Source organism: Sphaerodactylus townsendi, linkage group LG01 (assembly GCF_021028975.2).
Source record: "Sphaerodactylus townsendi isolate TG3544 linkage group LG01, MPM_Stown_v2.3, whole genome shotgun sequence".
NCBI classification, from domain to species: Eukaryota; Metazoa; Chordata; class Lepidosauria; order Squamata; family Sphaerodactylidae; genus Sphaerodactylus; species Sphaerodactylus townsendi.
The window spans coordinates 149,634,216-149,651,744 of NC_059425.1; the positions used below are offsets into that span (position 1 = coordinate 149,634,216).

The following is a 17,529-nucleotide window of genomic DNA, read 5'->3' on the forward strand; positions in this document are numbered from 1 at the left end:
TAGAGAGACCATATGAAAAAACGCATCTCACTGAAGTAGGCCTTACTCCAGCTGAGGCCTCTTATAGCTGACCATTAGCCACTTTAAGCCTCTCCTGTCTTCTGTCATACTGGGCAAAAGGCATAAAGGGGAACCACTAACGAGAACAGTTCTGCTTCTCACTTGCTAGTAAGCAACACAGCACAGACAAGCAGCCATTGCTTCATCAATCCTTAAAAGGTGTCTCCCTGAGATTAAAATTTGTTGGCTTACAGAAGGGGACTACTGAGTTAAGTACATGCCTGGTATCTAGAAACAGCCAAGCAGGAGTGAACAATTGCTTCCCTAGTCCCTTGTCACAGTGTTAACCTCATTTTGGTTTTTTCCCAATTTTTAAAAAATCAGCTTTTTAGGCTGGCTCCCCTAAATGTTTTGCATGTGTTTCAGTAAGTAGTGGCTTCCTTCTGTATCCTGAAAGTTTGCTGTAGGATCAAAAAACCTTTGGTTGTTATGCTTTGGGGCCCTCTGACTCCGAAGGTACACCCTTGACTTGTTCTGTTTTTAGCCAACAGTCTGCTCATTGTCTGAAGAATAATATTAGTAGATAGATCAGATTCCTGTTATATTTTCAAATAATGTGAAATTTCTAGACTTCAATGAGTTAATCTTTGAAAAATTTATTTGTTATTCCTCAAATAATCATATTTATAAAATGAATGGCCACATGGGATTGTGTAAGAACAGATGTAAGCTCCCTGAAGGAAAGGTTTTAAACCGTGAAAGTCCCATTCCTTTCAACACATTCTTCATTTTGACAAGTTAATTTTTCAAAGAACTAGTTTATTGCCATGGACATTTCATATTTTGGGGAAATGAGTATATCCCATTTCAATGGAAATCTTTATCTAGCCTTTTATGACAAGCTCTGTCCACTTTTCTGTCCTAGCATTACTTGAGCATTTTGTGAACCTATTTTTTTTTCTCCCCACTCTTGGTACACGCTCTGCCTCTCCACTAGTTAAACACCATCTGCCCTGCTTAATTTAAATGCAGCTAATTACTTTACAATACTGCAATCCTCACTTTCTGTAGGCTGTAAGAGAAAATGTAGGGCCTTCTACCCCGAAAGTATTCTCAGCTATGATTTCTATGAGCAAAATTAGTTTGTACATTATATCCTAGTGACTCTTTATGTTACAGTGACCTGTTATTTTGTAGATAATAGGATTGCCATTAGTTTTTCTGACAGGATTTCTTTGCCTTTGACAGCTGTATGCGAGGTAGAAATTTAGTAGGTGAACTTTCCCCCATTTCTTTGATGAGAACAGCTGTACTTATTGCATTTCTGCCTGTCACATAGCACCACAACTGTTAAATTCACAAGGAAAAAATGTAACTGGTTACAAGAAAGTGGAAGGTATTACTTTAGCCCAGAGGACATCAGTGTGTGATGAGTTCTGCAGCCAAACTGCAGGTTCCCTGTGTCTCTCTCTGCCAAGAGAGATCATCTCTCTCTGAGATGATCATACCTCTCTGAGAGATCATCTCTCTCTGCCAAGAGAGATCATCCTTTCACTGAGAACACATGACTCTAGAATGTGAAAAGATTCTCTGTCGAATTGGGGTTTTGCGAAAGTGCCAGCTAAGGTATCTTTTCGAGGTGCTTTGTTTGTTTATGTTTAGGACACATGCCTACGGGAAAATAATTTAAGTGTACATCAGAGTGAACAGTTTTCCATAGCTGCGACCAGGACTTGAAAAGGAATGCATGCGCTCCAAGTGAAAATGCACAACCTCTATTGGCCTACGAAAGATGAGGCATTCCCATGACCTACATAAGTTCTGGCTCACACCCTTTGCCATGCAGAGGCCTCCTGATCACCTCTCATGGGTTCCTCTTAGCCAGTCAGGTGGCCTCAACGTACATCTCTCCCCCCACCCCCCACTGGAACATCAGCAACATCAAAGATTGTAAATAAACAATGGTCTCTTTGGTTGTTTAGAGACATGAAATTTGCAAAGCTATTTCCCCGCTCTGGTGCTGAAGAACCAGCTCTTATTCTAGCTGGAGAAAGAAAATTGGGTCCTTATTTAGGAAGGACAGTGCTGAAAAAGGGAGATGATTTTTTTCAAAACAATAATGAATACACTTGAAATGAAATAGTGTCATGGGGGCATGCAGCAAGCAAAGATCATTGCACTGTTGATTACATGAACGAAAAAATGTTAATGCATGTAAATAGGCATCCTTCATTTTGCAAAATGTCTTTTAACATTCATTTTTAAAGTTGCTTAAAGGGATGGAGAAGATAATGTATTACTTGGCGCCACTGATATCACAGGAATTAGCTCTTATATATTATTACATTTATGATTTGGCTTTCTTCCATGTGGCATTCCTGAAATTTCCAACTAGGCACTAATCAGACTCAAACCTGTTTTGCTTCTCATGAAGCTGTCTCTGACGTTGTCTTTGTGTTGATCAGATTTCTGACCTCAGGTTGATACAGCAGAGATGAGAATGCTCAAAAACACATTCAATTATTAGCAAGGAGATACAGGGATGAGAGCAACTGCTTTTAAGATAAGGGAACTCATGCAGTCTATGTTCCTAGCTAACGAACTAAACAGGGATTAGTTGTGCACTTTCTGGGCTGTGTGGCCATGGACTCCATAGCATGAGACTGAGCCACAGAGGGGAGCAGACTGTTCCTCTTCAATACATAAATAGACTTCATAGGCCATTGCTATGAAGGTAAGTATTATACACTCTTACGGGCTGCAACTCTCTGGGGTCATCGGCCAAGATCTTTGTCACATCAGCTACTGCTTGATCCTTTTAACCTGAGACCCCAGGGATTGAATCAAATTGTCCTAGCATTAAAGCCTTCCATTGATTCACAGCCTTCTCTGATCTTTTTTCCATAAACACAGGGATCCTGCAGAAATGATTTTTATTGCTTTTTCTATACCCCGTCACTGCCGTTGAAGGTCAGAGATCCTCCAGAGCAAAGTGCCACACAGAAAGATGGGTGAATTGCTTATATATGCAAGATCCATGTGAAAGTTTATCTATGTGCAAAGGGTATGATTTTGACCAATTCTATTCTATAGGGTCCTTAAAACTTGGTATTGGCTTGTGGGGGGCGGGGGGGGGGGGATACAGAGGAGTGCAGGGAGAAGATGATAAAAGTTGCTTCCATTGTTCCATTTTCACCAGCTTATATCCATAGTCCTTTTTTGGTGGAAACAAATGCTAGTAAATTTATACAATACAATCTTTTTTCTCACTTATTTCTTAAACTCATACCCTTCAAAAGTAGTTCAGTAATTGTTGCCCTCTTTAAGACTATCATTTTGCCTCTTTGTCATTCTGTCTCCAACATCACATATTTCTACTGTCCACATTGAACAGAAGGTTCCTGGTTTCTGATGGCTGTTAAGGCCAATTTGGTCTATTGTGGAAAACTTGGGAGTTCCTTTATTAAAATGTTAGTATGTGTACATGTATGAGTTCTTGAGGTTTATCATCCTCTCCTTCAGATATTTGGAAGGAAGAAGATATACTCGCCCAGTTCATACTCAACATCACACAATGCCATTACTGTGCTTCTGTTCTATCTCTTCCAAGTAATGGTGCTGCTTTGAGCTCCAGCTATTTTATCCTGAATAGATCCATTTATGCTGCAATAGTATTAGTTCCTAATACATCTGCTTCAAAAGTCAGTACAGGACAATCTACTGCAACTTAATTTACTGTTGTTTGATGGCTTGAAAAAAGCCTTTCATTCTGTGTGATAGTGAGCTTAGTGGTTTATGTTGTCTCTACATATAACTGTATTTTCAGCTAAGAAATGCTGGCAAAAGACAATCTTGCTAAAAAACATGGAAACCAAACACATCTGTGATGTCCTTCCTCCATTCACACAGAGTGTCTGCCACCATCTCTCTCTCTCTCTCTCTCTCTCTCTCTCAGATCCAGGGTACATAAAGGTCAGAACATCACACTTGCCACCCTTCTTATCTCTTGATATATAGAGACAGGCTTCCCCTCTTGGATCCTCTCTCTCATTCACAGACACATCCACAAAGAGGGTAGCCCAGACCCCTTTAATAAGAGGCCCTCACTCACACAGCTGTATTCGGGTTGAGGGCTCAAACACTATTCCCGTCATATGCTGCCACCATTTATTCATATCCTAGAATACATACCAGAAGCACCATGGCAAAGAACGGTAAGCTGCAGTCAAAACTCTGCTCACAACCCAACAGGTAGCTGGCTCAAGGGTCAAATCCCCACTGAGAAACACACCTTTTTCATCCCCACTGCAGCATGTGTCTAATGAGACTTCACAATGTTTATCGCAGTTTCAAGCAATGTAAACACTTCCCAAGAAACTCATTCCAGTATGTGATGCTATTTGAGCATTGAGGCCCTCCAGTGATGTTAAACTTCCTGACTCAATCCTTGCATTAAAATCACCTCCCACTATGATCTGAGTTTTAGGATATTGGTAAAAAATTCTACATAATAATTTAGCTATGGGTTTCAGCTGCGATACTGAATAAGTTGCAATACTGACAATTTAGGAGGATATATATATATATAGATGCACAATAAAATACCCAAAATTTGACTCTTAATAATATTTGAATACATGTGGAGTAACTACTTTCTAATATCTGAATTTCTGTGATTAAATTAGCCAGGCCACCGCTACTTTGGCCTTTGGTACAAGTCTTGGTAACTGATACATCAAATACTCAGTAACCTTTAATGTTTAAAGAGGCCGGCTTCTGAAGCCATATGTCTTTGTTTTAGAATGCTCCGTTTGGGTCCTAGTGCCTACCTAGTTCTGCCATGGGGGAGGCAGGTTGTTCCCCAGGGTGGAGCCAACCTTAGTCAGTTCCACCCAGGGTTTAGGGTTGCAAATGGCGCAGCCTGGGGCTCGGAGTTATGCCATTAAGCCCTATGGAAGGCTTCCAGGTAGTGGGGCTTTATCTTCTAGCTGCCTCCCTGTGCCACCTGGAAGCCTTCTGGAGATGGCACAGTGGCGCAGCAGTGACGGCATTCCCAGCCACCCCTGGGAACTGGATTGGGTGGTTGGTCTATTTTATCATCTCACTTACGCCAAGAACCTGGCCAGTTTTCTATGCTTTCAGAGCAATTATCAGAAAACCAAAGGCAAGGCCTTTCTCCGCATATCCTCTTTTTAAAGCAATACACCTTGGATGAATAGGCAATTGGGCTTGATGGCATGCTAGTTAAAACAACAGAGGTGCACAAACTGATCAAAGTATAGATAAGGCTTTATATAAATTTTAACATATTTGATAGTAAAGGGAAGACACAGAGATAGGTTCTTAGCTTAGAGAGATAGACTGTGGAATCTTCGAGAAGAAACAGGATATTGCCCTAATAGTAGTAATCTGGACAAGGAATGATACTTAATAAGAAGATGCTGACCTATTCTATCTAACTGTCCTCTCCCTGCCCCTTTCAGGGTCATCTTTTTCTTCTTTGTACACCAGACATCGCCTATCCCATCACAAATCCACCAGGCCCCAAACCACAGCCCAAATTACTGTCCCCAGCTCCTGGCTCCATCCCATACCTGCCTGTAAATTCCATCACAGGCCCAAGAACAATCCAGATGTATTGTCGAAGGCTTTCACGGCCTGAATCACTAGGGTGCTGTGTGGTTTCCGGGCTGTATGGCCGTGTTCTAGCAACATTCTCTCCTGACGTTTCGCCTGCATCTGTGGCTGGCATCTTCAGAGGAGATCCTCTGAAGATGCCAGCCACAGATGCAGGTGAAACGTCAGGAGAGAATGCTGCTAGAACACGGCCATACAGCCGGGAAACCACACAGCACCCCAACAATCCAGATGTTTTTATTCCAAGAGTTGATTTCAAGAACAGCCATCCCTATTTAGCATATGTTTTATGTACAATTTTAATGGTGTTTTCTACAATTTTAATGGTGTTCTAGCAGCATTCAAAGCACTTCTTCAACCTGTAGTTTTGATAACTGGGACTTTTTAATTATTTTATAAGATTTTGTGAGTAAAACTTCATGAGTTTTACCTAGCAGCAGTGGAACGGGGGTAATTTATAGGTATCCTTCCCCCGCCTTATTTTATTTTCACCTGTGGTCCGGTTATTTTACTTGAGATTAAAAACTAAGCAGCTACAGGAAACAAAATCCGTGCTGGGTAACAGGGAGAGATGGGAGGAGGGATCATTTTAAGATTTTCCAGAGCGCAGACTCCAGTGTCTTTCATCCACAGCAGCAGCAGCAGGGTCAGATTAGAAACTGCTATTGCTAGGACTTCTCAGGTGAATTCTGCACTATTTTGTCCCCTTGTCTTATTCTTTTCAAGAGATATTCTCCTATACATTGTGCTGAACAGTCCTGGGAAGATTCTTTCCTGAGAAGGGTAAGGCAATTCTAATCATGTTCTTATTGGGTGGTTGTCTATCAGTGTTCCTAGGGAAGGAGGTTCTGTAGAGGGCCAAAATGTTGTTTGACATGAATTTTCTCTGGGCATTGAAACTCAGCATGAGTGGCTTTATCTTTGAAAGGACCCAGTTATCTCTGATGGTGCTTAATGATGCATTTCCTCATGCATTTTTCTACAGGTTCACTTTGTGGAATATTTAAAGCAATTTGTCTCAACTGTTGAATGGACGGTTTGCTGCTACTTTTCCATTGAGGGAATCTTGTTGAATGAATAAGTTGGCTCTGCTGGCAGAGTACTTAACGCAACTGGAATACACACAGAGACATACACATATGTAGGGTTTCTGGGGAGGGGGAGGTTCATTCATATATATTTAATAGATACTTAAATATTAAGCAGCAGACTTCCACTAGGGAGCAAAAGGGGGTATCTAAATATCTAAATAAAATAAATCTAAATATCTAAATAAAATAAAATAAAATAAATAGAACACATAGTATGGTTTAAATGCATACAGGGCACACTAGTCATATTTAAAGCCTCTGATACTCATCAGTGGAACACCAGCTTATCTTACAAAGAAGTTGAATTGAACAGCATCCAAAATGCCTTAACTTTTCTTAGACTGTAAACAGTAAAATACAGTATACTTTTTTTTTGTGTAGCTGAGTGGGAAAATTGTTGCAAATGTATACTTGGAATGAAAAGCAGCACAAGCAAAGTGAGTGTGTCTTAAAATGGCAAGTGAGTTTGAGGCCAGATAGCAGGGCTATTCTTGGAAATGACTCTGACAGGTTTCAACAGATGCAGCTCCAGGAATGCAGCTGGGGAGGGGGGAAGAGGGCAGGGAGCAGCTGACCCACCACTTCGGCAAAACGACATTCTGGGACCTCAGCTCGTCCTGGCATGTGGTGACACTGACACTTCTATCACACATCGCCTCCGTTCGCTCTTGCCAATCGCTATCACCTGGCAGGAGCCAGGCATGGGGGCAGTGGAAACCATGCTTCTTTTGGAGAAGCCAGTCACTGTATTTCTGTATTGGAAATGCTGCATGCTCTGAATGTTTTAACAAGCAAAAAGTCGTGCAGATTTTGCAGCATTATATGCTTTTTTAAAAAGTAAATTAAGCAGGTTTTCTCAGAGTGCCACGTAATCCAGTGGTGCTTACTCTCAGGAAATGGTCCTCAAGATTAATTATCCACTAGGCAGTATGCTTCCTTGGAGCGTATTCCTGGTTATACTGATTGCAGATGTGCTATGAAGATCTTGGTACTGGTTTTCTACCACTTTTAAGAAGATGGTGGAAAAACCAATGAAGACTGCACAGCTCACACAAGGAGAATCCTGTGGGGAAAGGATGTGTGCATTTTCCGGGAACGTTTAACCATACTTCTGATTAGGTCATGGGATCAGGTTGGATCCCAGACACGACCAGGGTTAGATTTTGAATCAAGAATGATTTGGTGAAAACAGAGAGTGAAAACTTTGGATGTAATTGGAAATTAGTATTGTTATTGGAAATTAGTATTGTTATTGGAAATTAAATTGGAAATTAGTATTGTTATTAGATGATTCTTTCCCATCCTCCCCATCCACAAAAATAGTTGTTTTGTCATTATCCGTTCTGCTGAAGTCTATATGGATTTAGGCAGAATGAAAGGGCCTAATATTCTTTCTGTACCTTACCTACCACAAAGATCTAAAGAATCAGTGATGCTCAATGCATGTGAATGGATAGTGATTATGTTTGGTCTGTGTACATGAACCTGTTCCTTATGGCTTTCATCACAAGCTGACTGAATAAAATGTACTATTGAATGAGATTTAGACTTCAAAGAACTACAGACACAGAACAGAAAAAAACACAAAAAGTACATTTAACAAGAGGGCTCCCAAATTCACTTGCATCGGATATTCACATATGAATTCACATATTACTTGCTCTTATGTAACACATATATAAATCAGTTCCAAATTGTTACTACTGATACATTTCACAGTTTTCTCTATTAAAATTTATTTCTGACTATCTTCTATCCTTCAAATTCACAAGTTGTCAAACAAGATACCCTGTTCCCCAAAAATAAGACATCCCCTGAAAATAAGATGCTGTGGAGGTTTTGCTGAAGTGCTAAATATAAAACACCCCCCGACAGTAAGACCTAGCAAAGTTTTTGTTTGGAAGCATGCCCATTGAACAGAACATCAGAGCATGCAGCTGCGGAGCAGAAAAATAAGACATCCCCTGAAAATAAGACATAGCGCATCTTTGGGAGCAAAAATTAATATAAGACATTGTCTTATTTTGGGGGAAACACAGTATATTATGAATTTCTGGATCAAACGGCCTCAGAAGCCCCTGGACTGCAGGGATAATGCTAAAATCATCTAATGTGGCTCACCCAGTAAATTTCATAATTACCTTGGTCTAACTGCACACTCTTGGCTGTTTGGAGGATAAAATGGGAAGCGTAAACAATGCTCACCACCATGGGCTCCTTGAAGAATGGGTGATACTTTAAAAAAAGATAAATAGCAATCGGCATGACAAATATTTTCTTAAAGATTAATGCCTATTGCTATGAGTTCCAACTATATCCTTCTCCTTTTCCTATCCCAAATTAGTATTCATAACTTATGTCTGAAGTGATACATGAACAATAATTCATTTATCCTTTGAATTTGAGTAACTTGAGTAAGGATTTGAGTAACTTGAAAGAAAGAAGTCATATGTTGTAAGTACAGGAAATCTATTTTTCCTGAAAATGTCTGAACCTAATTAATCAGGGATGCATGTATTAGCAATGCCCAAATATTCCTCATAAATATAACTTCTGTAAATATACGAACAAAATTACAACAGACTACACATGTCAGGGGAATGAGATACAATTAAATAAAACTATAAGCTATGTCATGAGCTAAAAGAGGAAGCTAAACAGCAGTCAGAAGTGCAGGGTTCATTTTTCACGACCCTAACCAATAAGAATTTGAACCCAGGTCTGTCTAAGGACCAACTTCCGCACCTGCATTGTACCGAAGCAAAATTATATTATTCTAAGTCAATTAAAGTCTTAGGTTTAGATTAGATTAACTCTGTTTAAGATTGCACCGAAAATAGGCACACTAGAATTCCTAAGCATGTTTATTGGGAAGAAAAATTATCTTTGAATCCCAGGAGAATTTCAAGTAAGTGAAGTTATGATGAGGCTAGCAATACAATCTAACTTCATTTTTTAAAATCCAGCAACTCTGAAAGGCATAGATATTCAGTTGGATCCAGCTAGCATTTTAGCTCAGCCTCACCCAGAGCTGAGCAAGTATCTGTATTACACGCTGGCTGGATACAATAAACTATTTACCAGGTAATAACTAACCACATCCAAGGTGCAGAAGCTTAGTAAAATTATGTTCTATGTATGACCTTCCTCTGTTCTATATTCTTATTCTTATTCTCTGGCTGCCTGTAGTTATGCTTAATAGTCATCTTTGCTGAGATGTTAAAACTCTACTAAAGTGAACCATGGCTCTAATAGCTTTTCACTCTCTTTTTTTAGCAAGCTTTTGGCTGTATTATTTTTGCAGTCATGGCGCCTAAAAAGAAGAATGTCAAAAAGACCAAGGTTGATGTCAATGAGTTGACAATCATCATGGAGGATGGACCCCTGAGCAAACTGAATGGCTTGAATGGCCTTTTGGAAGGAGGGAATGGCTTCAGTTGTGTCTCAACAGAGGTTTCTGATGCTCTCTACAGCCCCAATCTCTTGGAAGGGCTATGCAGAATGAGGCTGGAGAACTTTCTTTGTGATTTAGTCATTGGCACGAAAACAAAGTCTTTTGATGTCCACAAGGTGGTGATGGCCTCATGTAGTGATTATTTCCATGATATCTTAAAGAAAGATCCTTCTACTCAACGAGTGGACCTCAATGATGTTTCTCCATTGGGCCTAGCTACAGTCATTGCATATGCCTACACTGGGAAGCTCACACTCTCACTGTACACAATAGGTAGCATCATCTCCACAGCTATTTATCTTCAAATCCATACCCTTGTGAAGATGTGCAGTGATTTTCTGATGCAAGAGATCAATGTAGAGAATTGTACATACATTGCCAACATTGCTGAGACCTATGGACTGAAAAACTCTAAGGAGGCAGCACAGAAATTCATCAGAGATAACTTCATTGAATTTTCTGAATCGGATCAATTTTTAAAACTTAGTTTTGACCGGATCAATGAACTCCTTGCAGATGATGACTTGCAGTTGCATTCTGAACTTGTTGCATTCCAAATTGCAATGAGATGGCTAGAATTTGACCAAAAAAGAGCAAAATATGCTGCTGATCTCTTGAGCAACATTAGATTTGGTACCATCTCAGCCCAAGACCTGGTGAACTTTGTGCAAACTGTGCCAAGAATGATGGAAGATGTTGAATGCCATAGACTTTTAGTAGATGCTATGAATTATCACTTGCTCCCCTATCACCAGAATACATTACAGTCTAGAAGAACAAGGATTCGTGGAGGATTACGAGTCCTAGTTACAGTAGGGGGACGCCCAGCTTTAACAGAGAAATCCCTTAGCAGAGACATCTTATACAGAGATCCTGACAATGGATGGAAAAGGCTTACTGAAATGCCAGCTAAAAGCTTCAACCAGTGTGTCACTGTGATGGATGGATTCCTCTATGTGGCAGGTGGTGAAGACCAGAATGATGCCAGGAATCAGGCTAAACATGCAGTCAGCAATTTCTGCAGGTAATTGATTTTTATAGGGGTAGAGAGCAGCTCCAAAAAGAGAGTGAGATGAGGAACTTAAAAAAATGCCCCATGTGTCAGGGTAGAACGACACACTCCTTGTAGTTCCTGGTTGTTTTTTGTAATGGTTTTTGTAAGAGAATGAAACCATAGGGGCTGTAGGAGAAGACTGGCATGGCAGGAGAGAAGCTGTTTTACTCCTTCCTTTGTGCTCAGCAAATACTACCCCCCCCCCCAAAAAAAGTGCTTTAAAATGGTCTGAATTAAGAAGTAAGTGTACCATTTGTTTTTCCAGCAGAGATCAAAGGAGCTGGGTCCTTGGACTAGCAATTTTTGCTACAGAAATGCTGTGACGGAGGGTTAAATGGTCCTCTTTCCCCCTCCTCATCACACACGTTCCGTAGCAACCCTGGTGTCTACATTCTCCTGCAAAAATTGTTATGGAAACCATAAGACTATATGGAATGTGTTATTTTACACCTTGTACCAAAATGAGCAAGAAAGTTTCTAACTTCTACTGATGAAAGGAGGTATTGGACTTGGTTTAATATATAGAAATGGTGTTAGGCTGAGTTTGATCAGTTTCTCTCTCTCTTATAATATATAATAATAATAATGTTGGTCTATAATATAAAAGGTATAACAGTTATCCCTTCTTATGAAAGCTCCCCAAATATTACATGAGATCAGAGGCACTGCATTATAACCTGACAGATGTACAATGGGCATTTTTGTTCTTTAGCTCTGACAGCAATTTGCTAATTTTAAAATAGAAATATGTGTGTACCATCTTCCATGCACAGACACCCGAAGACTTTTTTCCCTTTCTCTGAGCCAACTTCCATTTTAAGACTAATATACTAAGATTTGGGCAAGGTCAGATTATTATAGGATGAAATGTTTCTGGTTAAGAGATCCCACACAGTACTTTAATTACTTTATTATTACTCTCATATTGAGTATACTGAAACTATAAACAGTTTTTGCATACAGAGCCTAACCTTTTCTTCTTTAGAAGACCCTCACATTATGAGACCCTTAGTATAGCTTTTCCCTAAATCTGACTTTGTGTGTGTGGTAGGGTGAATGTGTGATGTCTCCACTAATCTCAGCCAATGTTCTGCCCTGGTACTGTTACAGATTAAAACAAGGTAGTGTAAGGAGCATAGAAGTCACAATTTCCCAGAGGGTTACATCCTGTGTACTACCATTTCAAAAGATTCACTGATCATGATGAAGTAAAATATAGGAGTGTGGTAAAAAAAAACCCCTCTAATTCAGTACACACGTAGGTGGTTTCTGCACAGCACACTAATAACGTGTGTAATACATTATTAATGAATCCAGTTTCCCCTGTTTGCTTTCATACTGGAGATTTCACCAGTATTAGGGGTTCTTTCAGCGAAAGCCAAGAGAAAATACTTGGTACGGGGAAAATGAGATGCCTGTGTAGTCCCATGTAGGTCCCCCACTAGAAGGTAATAAGGATAGTAGAAATGAGATCATATGAGCTGCATAACTTCACTCTCCTAAGTCCAGCAGTTCCATCTGATATATTAATTATGGCCAGTGTGTTCAATTGTAACCCCTGAACTCTTTTTTTTGTACAAAGGTGCCTTGAGTGCCAAGGGAATCAGGGAATCTTTAAATTAAACGAATAAAACTCAAACATAATGCTTTCCTGCCCAGGGTATTATTTCTATATAGAAAAATATGTATGCTGACTGAATGTAGATTACTACCTTGTTTGCTTATTACAGGTTTATCCCATTTTTCCTCCATATAGCTCACAGTCACATATGGATGCCCAAGCACACTATCATTTATGCAGTTTACAGAGTTAGATTTATGCATCTTTTACAGCAAAAATCCACCCAGTGGCATGGACCCCGTGGTGAATCCCCAGTAACTGAATGGATTTCTATCAGTGGAGTGGAATTTCCTCCCCTCTCCCACTGCTACCCAAAATTCCCTCCAGAACAGCATGAGGGAAGAAATAAGAGGTCTGTAATAGGGTTTTGTAAAAATTGCCTCCTTCTTCCCTCAGCAGAAATATTCTGTGGGTTTCAACCCTAGAACTTGATAAACCAGTGTGTGCATCTATTGTCCTGCTTTTAGAACAGCCAGAATTGGACAATCCATCTGGTGGCGGCTTCCCAAAATAAGCAGAGGCAGTAAATTATACTGTGTATGTCCATCATTTGTGATACAATCTACAATATACTTGATTTTTCCTTTGCAGAAATGCTATTTGTGTACAAAATCTGTCACAAGTGAAGCAACTCCTAGCTGGAGATCTAATATAATTTGAAATGTGAATCTGTGTGCACTTACCAAGTAACTCTTTTGCTAAGAACATTTCTTCCTCTTCTTTATGTACATACCAGAAATAGATATGCTACAGGAGTAAGTTCCGTGCATAACTGCCAGCTTTATTAGGACAGAAGCCACATGGGATCTGCTTTCCCATAGATGCTGGGGTGTGATACAGGTGGTAGTTTTGAATTGGTTATACCAGATGTCCTGCTTCCTCATGTCCTGTACCAAAGCAGGGCATTTTATGTGGCCAGAGTCAGGACCACATGGAGCTGTCTTCTCTTGTGCCAAATCATTGGCCGATCAAGGTCAGTATTGTCTACTCTGACTGACAGTAGTTCTCCAGTATCTTGGGTCTTTCGCATCATCTGTTCTCTGGTCATTTGTAAACTGGAAACTTCGGAGGTTGCACCAGAGATTCTCTGCATGCAAGGGAGGTACACTATTGCTGGACCATGTAACCTTCTTTATCTTGGATGTACTTTTCATATGTTTTTGATCATTTCAGATGGGGGGGGAGTACCTGTGGAGCTTTGTAAATGGGGGTGCCTATGGAGATGAGGAGAACTCACATGCAACCTGCTTTACAAATGGGAGGGCCTATGGCAGTGGTGGCGAACCTATGGCACTCCAGATGTTCATGGACTACAATTCCCATCAGACCCTGCCAGCATGGTCAATTGGCAATGCTGGCAGGAGCTGATGGGAATTGTAGTCCATGAACACCTGGAGTGCCATAGGTTCGTCATCACGGGCCTATGGAGGGGGAGAGGACTCTCCCCATCTTCACAGACATCTTGTTGGCTCCCCCCCTTTTGCAAAACCAGGATCCAGCTTTGCAAATGGGAGAATGCCTATGAAGATAGGGAGAACTCTTGGCAAAACTGGGATGTTTGGAGGACACAATTTCAGTGTTTGTACCAGGTACTGTTTCCTGTAGATATGCTCCGTTCACATCTCTTGACCCGAGGAGGATTAGTTTTCTAGAGCTTTACTGCTTGTAGGTATAATAAATGCATAAAAGTATCTATTGTTTGGTTTTATAACTGCAAACTGAATCTCAAGGGAAGTACAAAACAGCTTATTAATCTTTTTCCAGTTTTCACGTCCATCTTAAATGACATAGTCCATGTGTCTCCCACTTACATTATATTACTGTGGTCCAATCAGAGAATTTACTGTATTTTGCACATTCATTGTCATTCCTCCATGCCAAAGAACCAAGAGTTACAGTTACATCTGGAGTGGCCCAAATAATTATTTCGTAATGATAATCCTTTTATAATTATATAGAAAAATTACTGATAATCTTTCACAGCTTTTTGTTTGGAAAAAAAACAGCCAGTACAAAGTGGCAGCTGCTGCCAAATGAACTTTTCAACTGGATAGAACTAATAATGCTTGTTTTTTTCCTCTTAATTTTTTTAGATATGACCCTCGCTTCAACACATGGATTCATCTGGCAAATATGAATCAAAAGCGAACCCATTTCAGTCTGAATGTGTTCAATGGCCTCCTTTTTGCCATTGGGGGCCGCAACTCTGAAGGGTGTCTCTCTTCTGTTGAATGTTATGTCCCTGCAATTAATCAGTGGCAAATGAAGGCTCCACTGGAGGTACCTAGGTGCTGCCATGCGAGTGCAGTAATAGATGGTAGGATTCTGGTCACTGGAGGGTACATAAATAATGCTTATTCTCGCTCTGTCTGCATGTATGACCCTGCAAATGACAGCTGGCAGGATAAGCCCAGCCTAAGCACACCAAGAGGCTGGCACTGTGCCATCTCTCTCGGGGAAAAGGTCTATGTCATGGGTGGGTCTCAACTGGGAGGGCGAGGTGAAAGGGTTGATGTTCTTCCTGTTGAGTGCTTTAGTCCTTATCCTGGCCAATGGAGTTATGTGTCTCCTCTTGCAACTGGTGTGAGCACTGCTGGTGCCTCTATCCTTGCTGGGAAAATTTACTTGGTGGGAGGTTGGAATGAAATAGAGAAGAAATACAAGAAATGCATTCAGTGCTTCAACCCTGACCTTAACGAATGGACCAATGAAGATGAGTTGCCTGAAGCCACTGTAGGAGTTTCTTGCTGTACCATTGCCATGCCCAACACAAAGACCAGGGAGTCTCGAGCTAGTTCTGTATCTTCAGTACCAGTCAGTATTTAACTATTTAAAAATTAAATATAGAAGAGCTAGATTAATTTTTAAATGTTTACTATGTCCAGCTGTGTTCTAATTCCTTGTGTGCCTATTGGAAGGAGTGAAGGAAACACCATTTATGGATCCATGCTGGCTGTCAGTTTCAGTTTTGCAGAGCTAGCCAATTGCCCTGGCATTTAAAATATGTGGTATGACATCAGAAATTTAAAGGTGATGGATCTGCTTAGTGATTCAAGTCCTTGACAGCCTGACAATCAGTGCACAAGAAGTCAGTAAAATAAATCAGAAATATATATTTATAAACATAATTCTATGTAATAGGAAAATTGTCTGTTTTGATACATTTCTACACAGTCAAAGGTTTCATGTATAAGAATGCACAAAACCCACTGATTACTTGTGCAAAACCAAAAGTATTTATACTAGATTACCTTCCAGCTACAATTTTCCACACACTGAACAGATAAGCAACTCATTGTTCATCTAGAATTTCTCTAGACATTATTTGGCTTTACCTTTATGATAATTTGGAATGATGTAAAACTGAAATACCATTCTGTCATAACAAATGCTGCTTTTATCTTTTCAAATCAGTCAAGTCTTTAAGGTTGCAGGGTTTTTTCTTCTTTAATAAGCCTTTGAAAAATATCTCATCTTAAGTATTTATATGGGTCTCTAAAAACCTGTTTTCTAAAAGACAAACATCACCCTGAGTAATTCTATAACTTTTCTTTTATGAGGCTGTCTGGTTTGCCCTTAGAGAGCAGATTCTCTACAGCAATGGAGTGGAAGATTGAGTCCCACATCCCACTGAGTCTCATCTGAAGCAAAATTTCATTGACTACAATGGCTGTAGACTGAATTTAAAGTCATTTTGATCATACCATGTAGTAAGGTGGTGTTTTTTAAAGGCAGCAATTTTCTAAATATTATTGTATTAGACCTGTGAAAAATAGTTTGTATGTTACTTTTTTATCATTGCCTCCCACATTGTAGTGTAAAATATTAGCCCAGCTAATCATGGTAATGGGTAAATTGAAACTGGAAAACACTGTTGTTCCAGTAATACAGTTTAACTGCTATTGTCAGGGATTGAATGATAGGGGAAACTTCGGCGATCCAACATCTCAGTGTTAATGTAATGAGGGCATTGTGACTTGAAATGGTTTCATTATGTGGTATGAAAGAAAAATGCCCACATATAACTTTTGTGTTTATATACTTGAATGGCCTGATCGTGATGGTCAGTCACGCTTCAAACCGATAATGTAAATTTAGAAATAATCTCTTTTCTTCACAATCTTCAGGGCCCAATTTGTTTTGGGGGCTTTATTTATGTCTGTGTATATGGCTAAGAGGGTAAACTGAAGAATCTATGTCCCTGCAGACATTCAGCAAACTGAGTATCACAGTTGACATGGTGCAACTTACCCATTCTGTTCTTATGCATTCAAAACATATGATCTAAATCAGGCGTGCACAAAAGTTAACCTGTAATTCAGAAGAAGAAGAGTTGGATTTGTGTCCCCCCTTTCTCTCCTATAGGAGACTCAAAGGGGCTTACAAACTCCTTTCCCTTCCCCCCTCACAACAAACACCCTGTGAGGTAGGTGGGGCTGAGAGAGCTCAGAAGAACTGTGACTAACCCAAGGTCACCCAGCGGGCATATATTGGTGTGCACAGGTTAATCTGAATTCCCCAGATAAGCCTCCACAGCTCAGGTGGCAGAGCGGGGAATCAAACCCAATTCCTCCAGATTAGAGTACATCTGCTCTTAACCACTACGCCACTGCTGCTCCAGAAGATCCTGAGCTGAGTTTAGGTGGCTCTGCTGGTTGCTGAGATTCTTTCA

General features: G+C 40.1%; 1 protein-coding gene across 1 annotated transcript; it reads left to right on the plus strand.

The window, feature by feature from the left end:
* Positions 1 to 6,281: 6,281 nt before the first annotated feature.
* On the plus strand, positions 6,282 to 17,283 carry KLHL31 (kelch like family member 31). The gene is made up of 3 exons (XM_048497169.1): positions 6,282 to 6,420; positions 10,005 to 11,206; positions 14,951 to 17,283. Exons 2-3 carry the CDS (start codon positions 10,035 to 10,037, stop codon positions 15,681 to 15,683), a joined length of 1,905 nt encoding a protein of 634 aa, XP_048353126.1. The 5' UTR covers positions 6,282 to 6,420; positions 10,005 to 10,034; the 3' UTR covers positions 15,684 to 17,283.
* The last annotated feature ends 246 nt before the right edge of the window (positions 17,284 to 17,529 follow it).

Bases quoted from the DNA above. Each gene is read 5' to 3' on its own strand.
- KLHL31 (XM_048497169.1), top strand. From the start codon at position 10,035: ATGGCGCCTAAAAAGAAGAATGTCAAAAAGACCAAGGTTGATGTCAAT. The intron at 11,207-14,950 runs GTAATTGATTTT...TAATTTTTTTAG, and splicing joins GCAGTCAGCAATTTCTGCAG to ATATGACCCTCGCTTCAACA.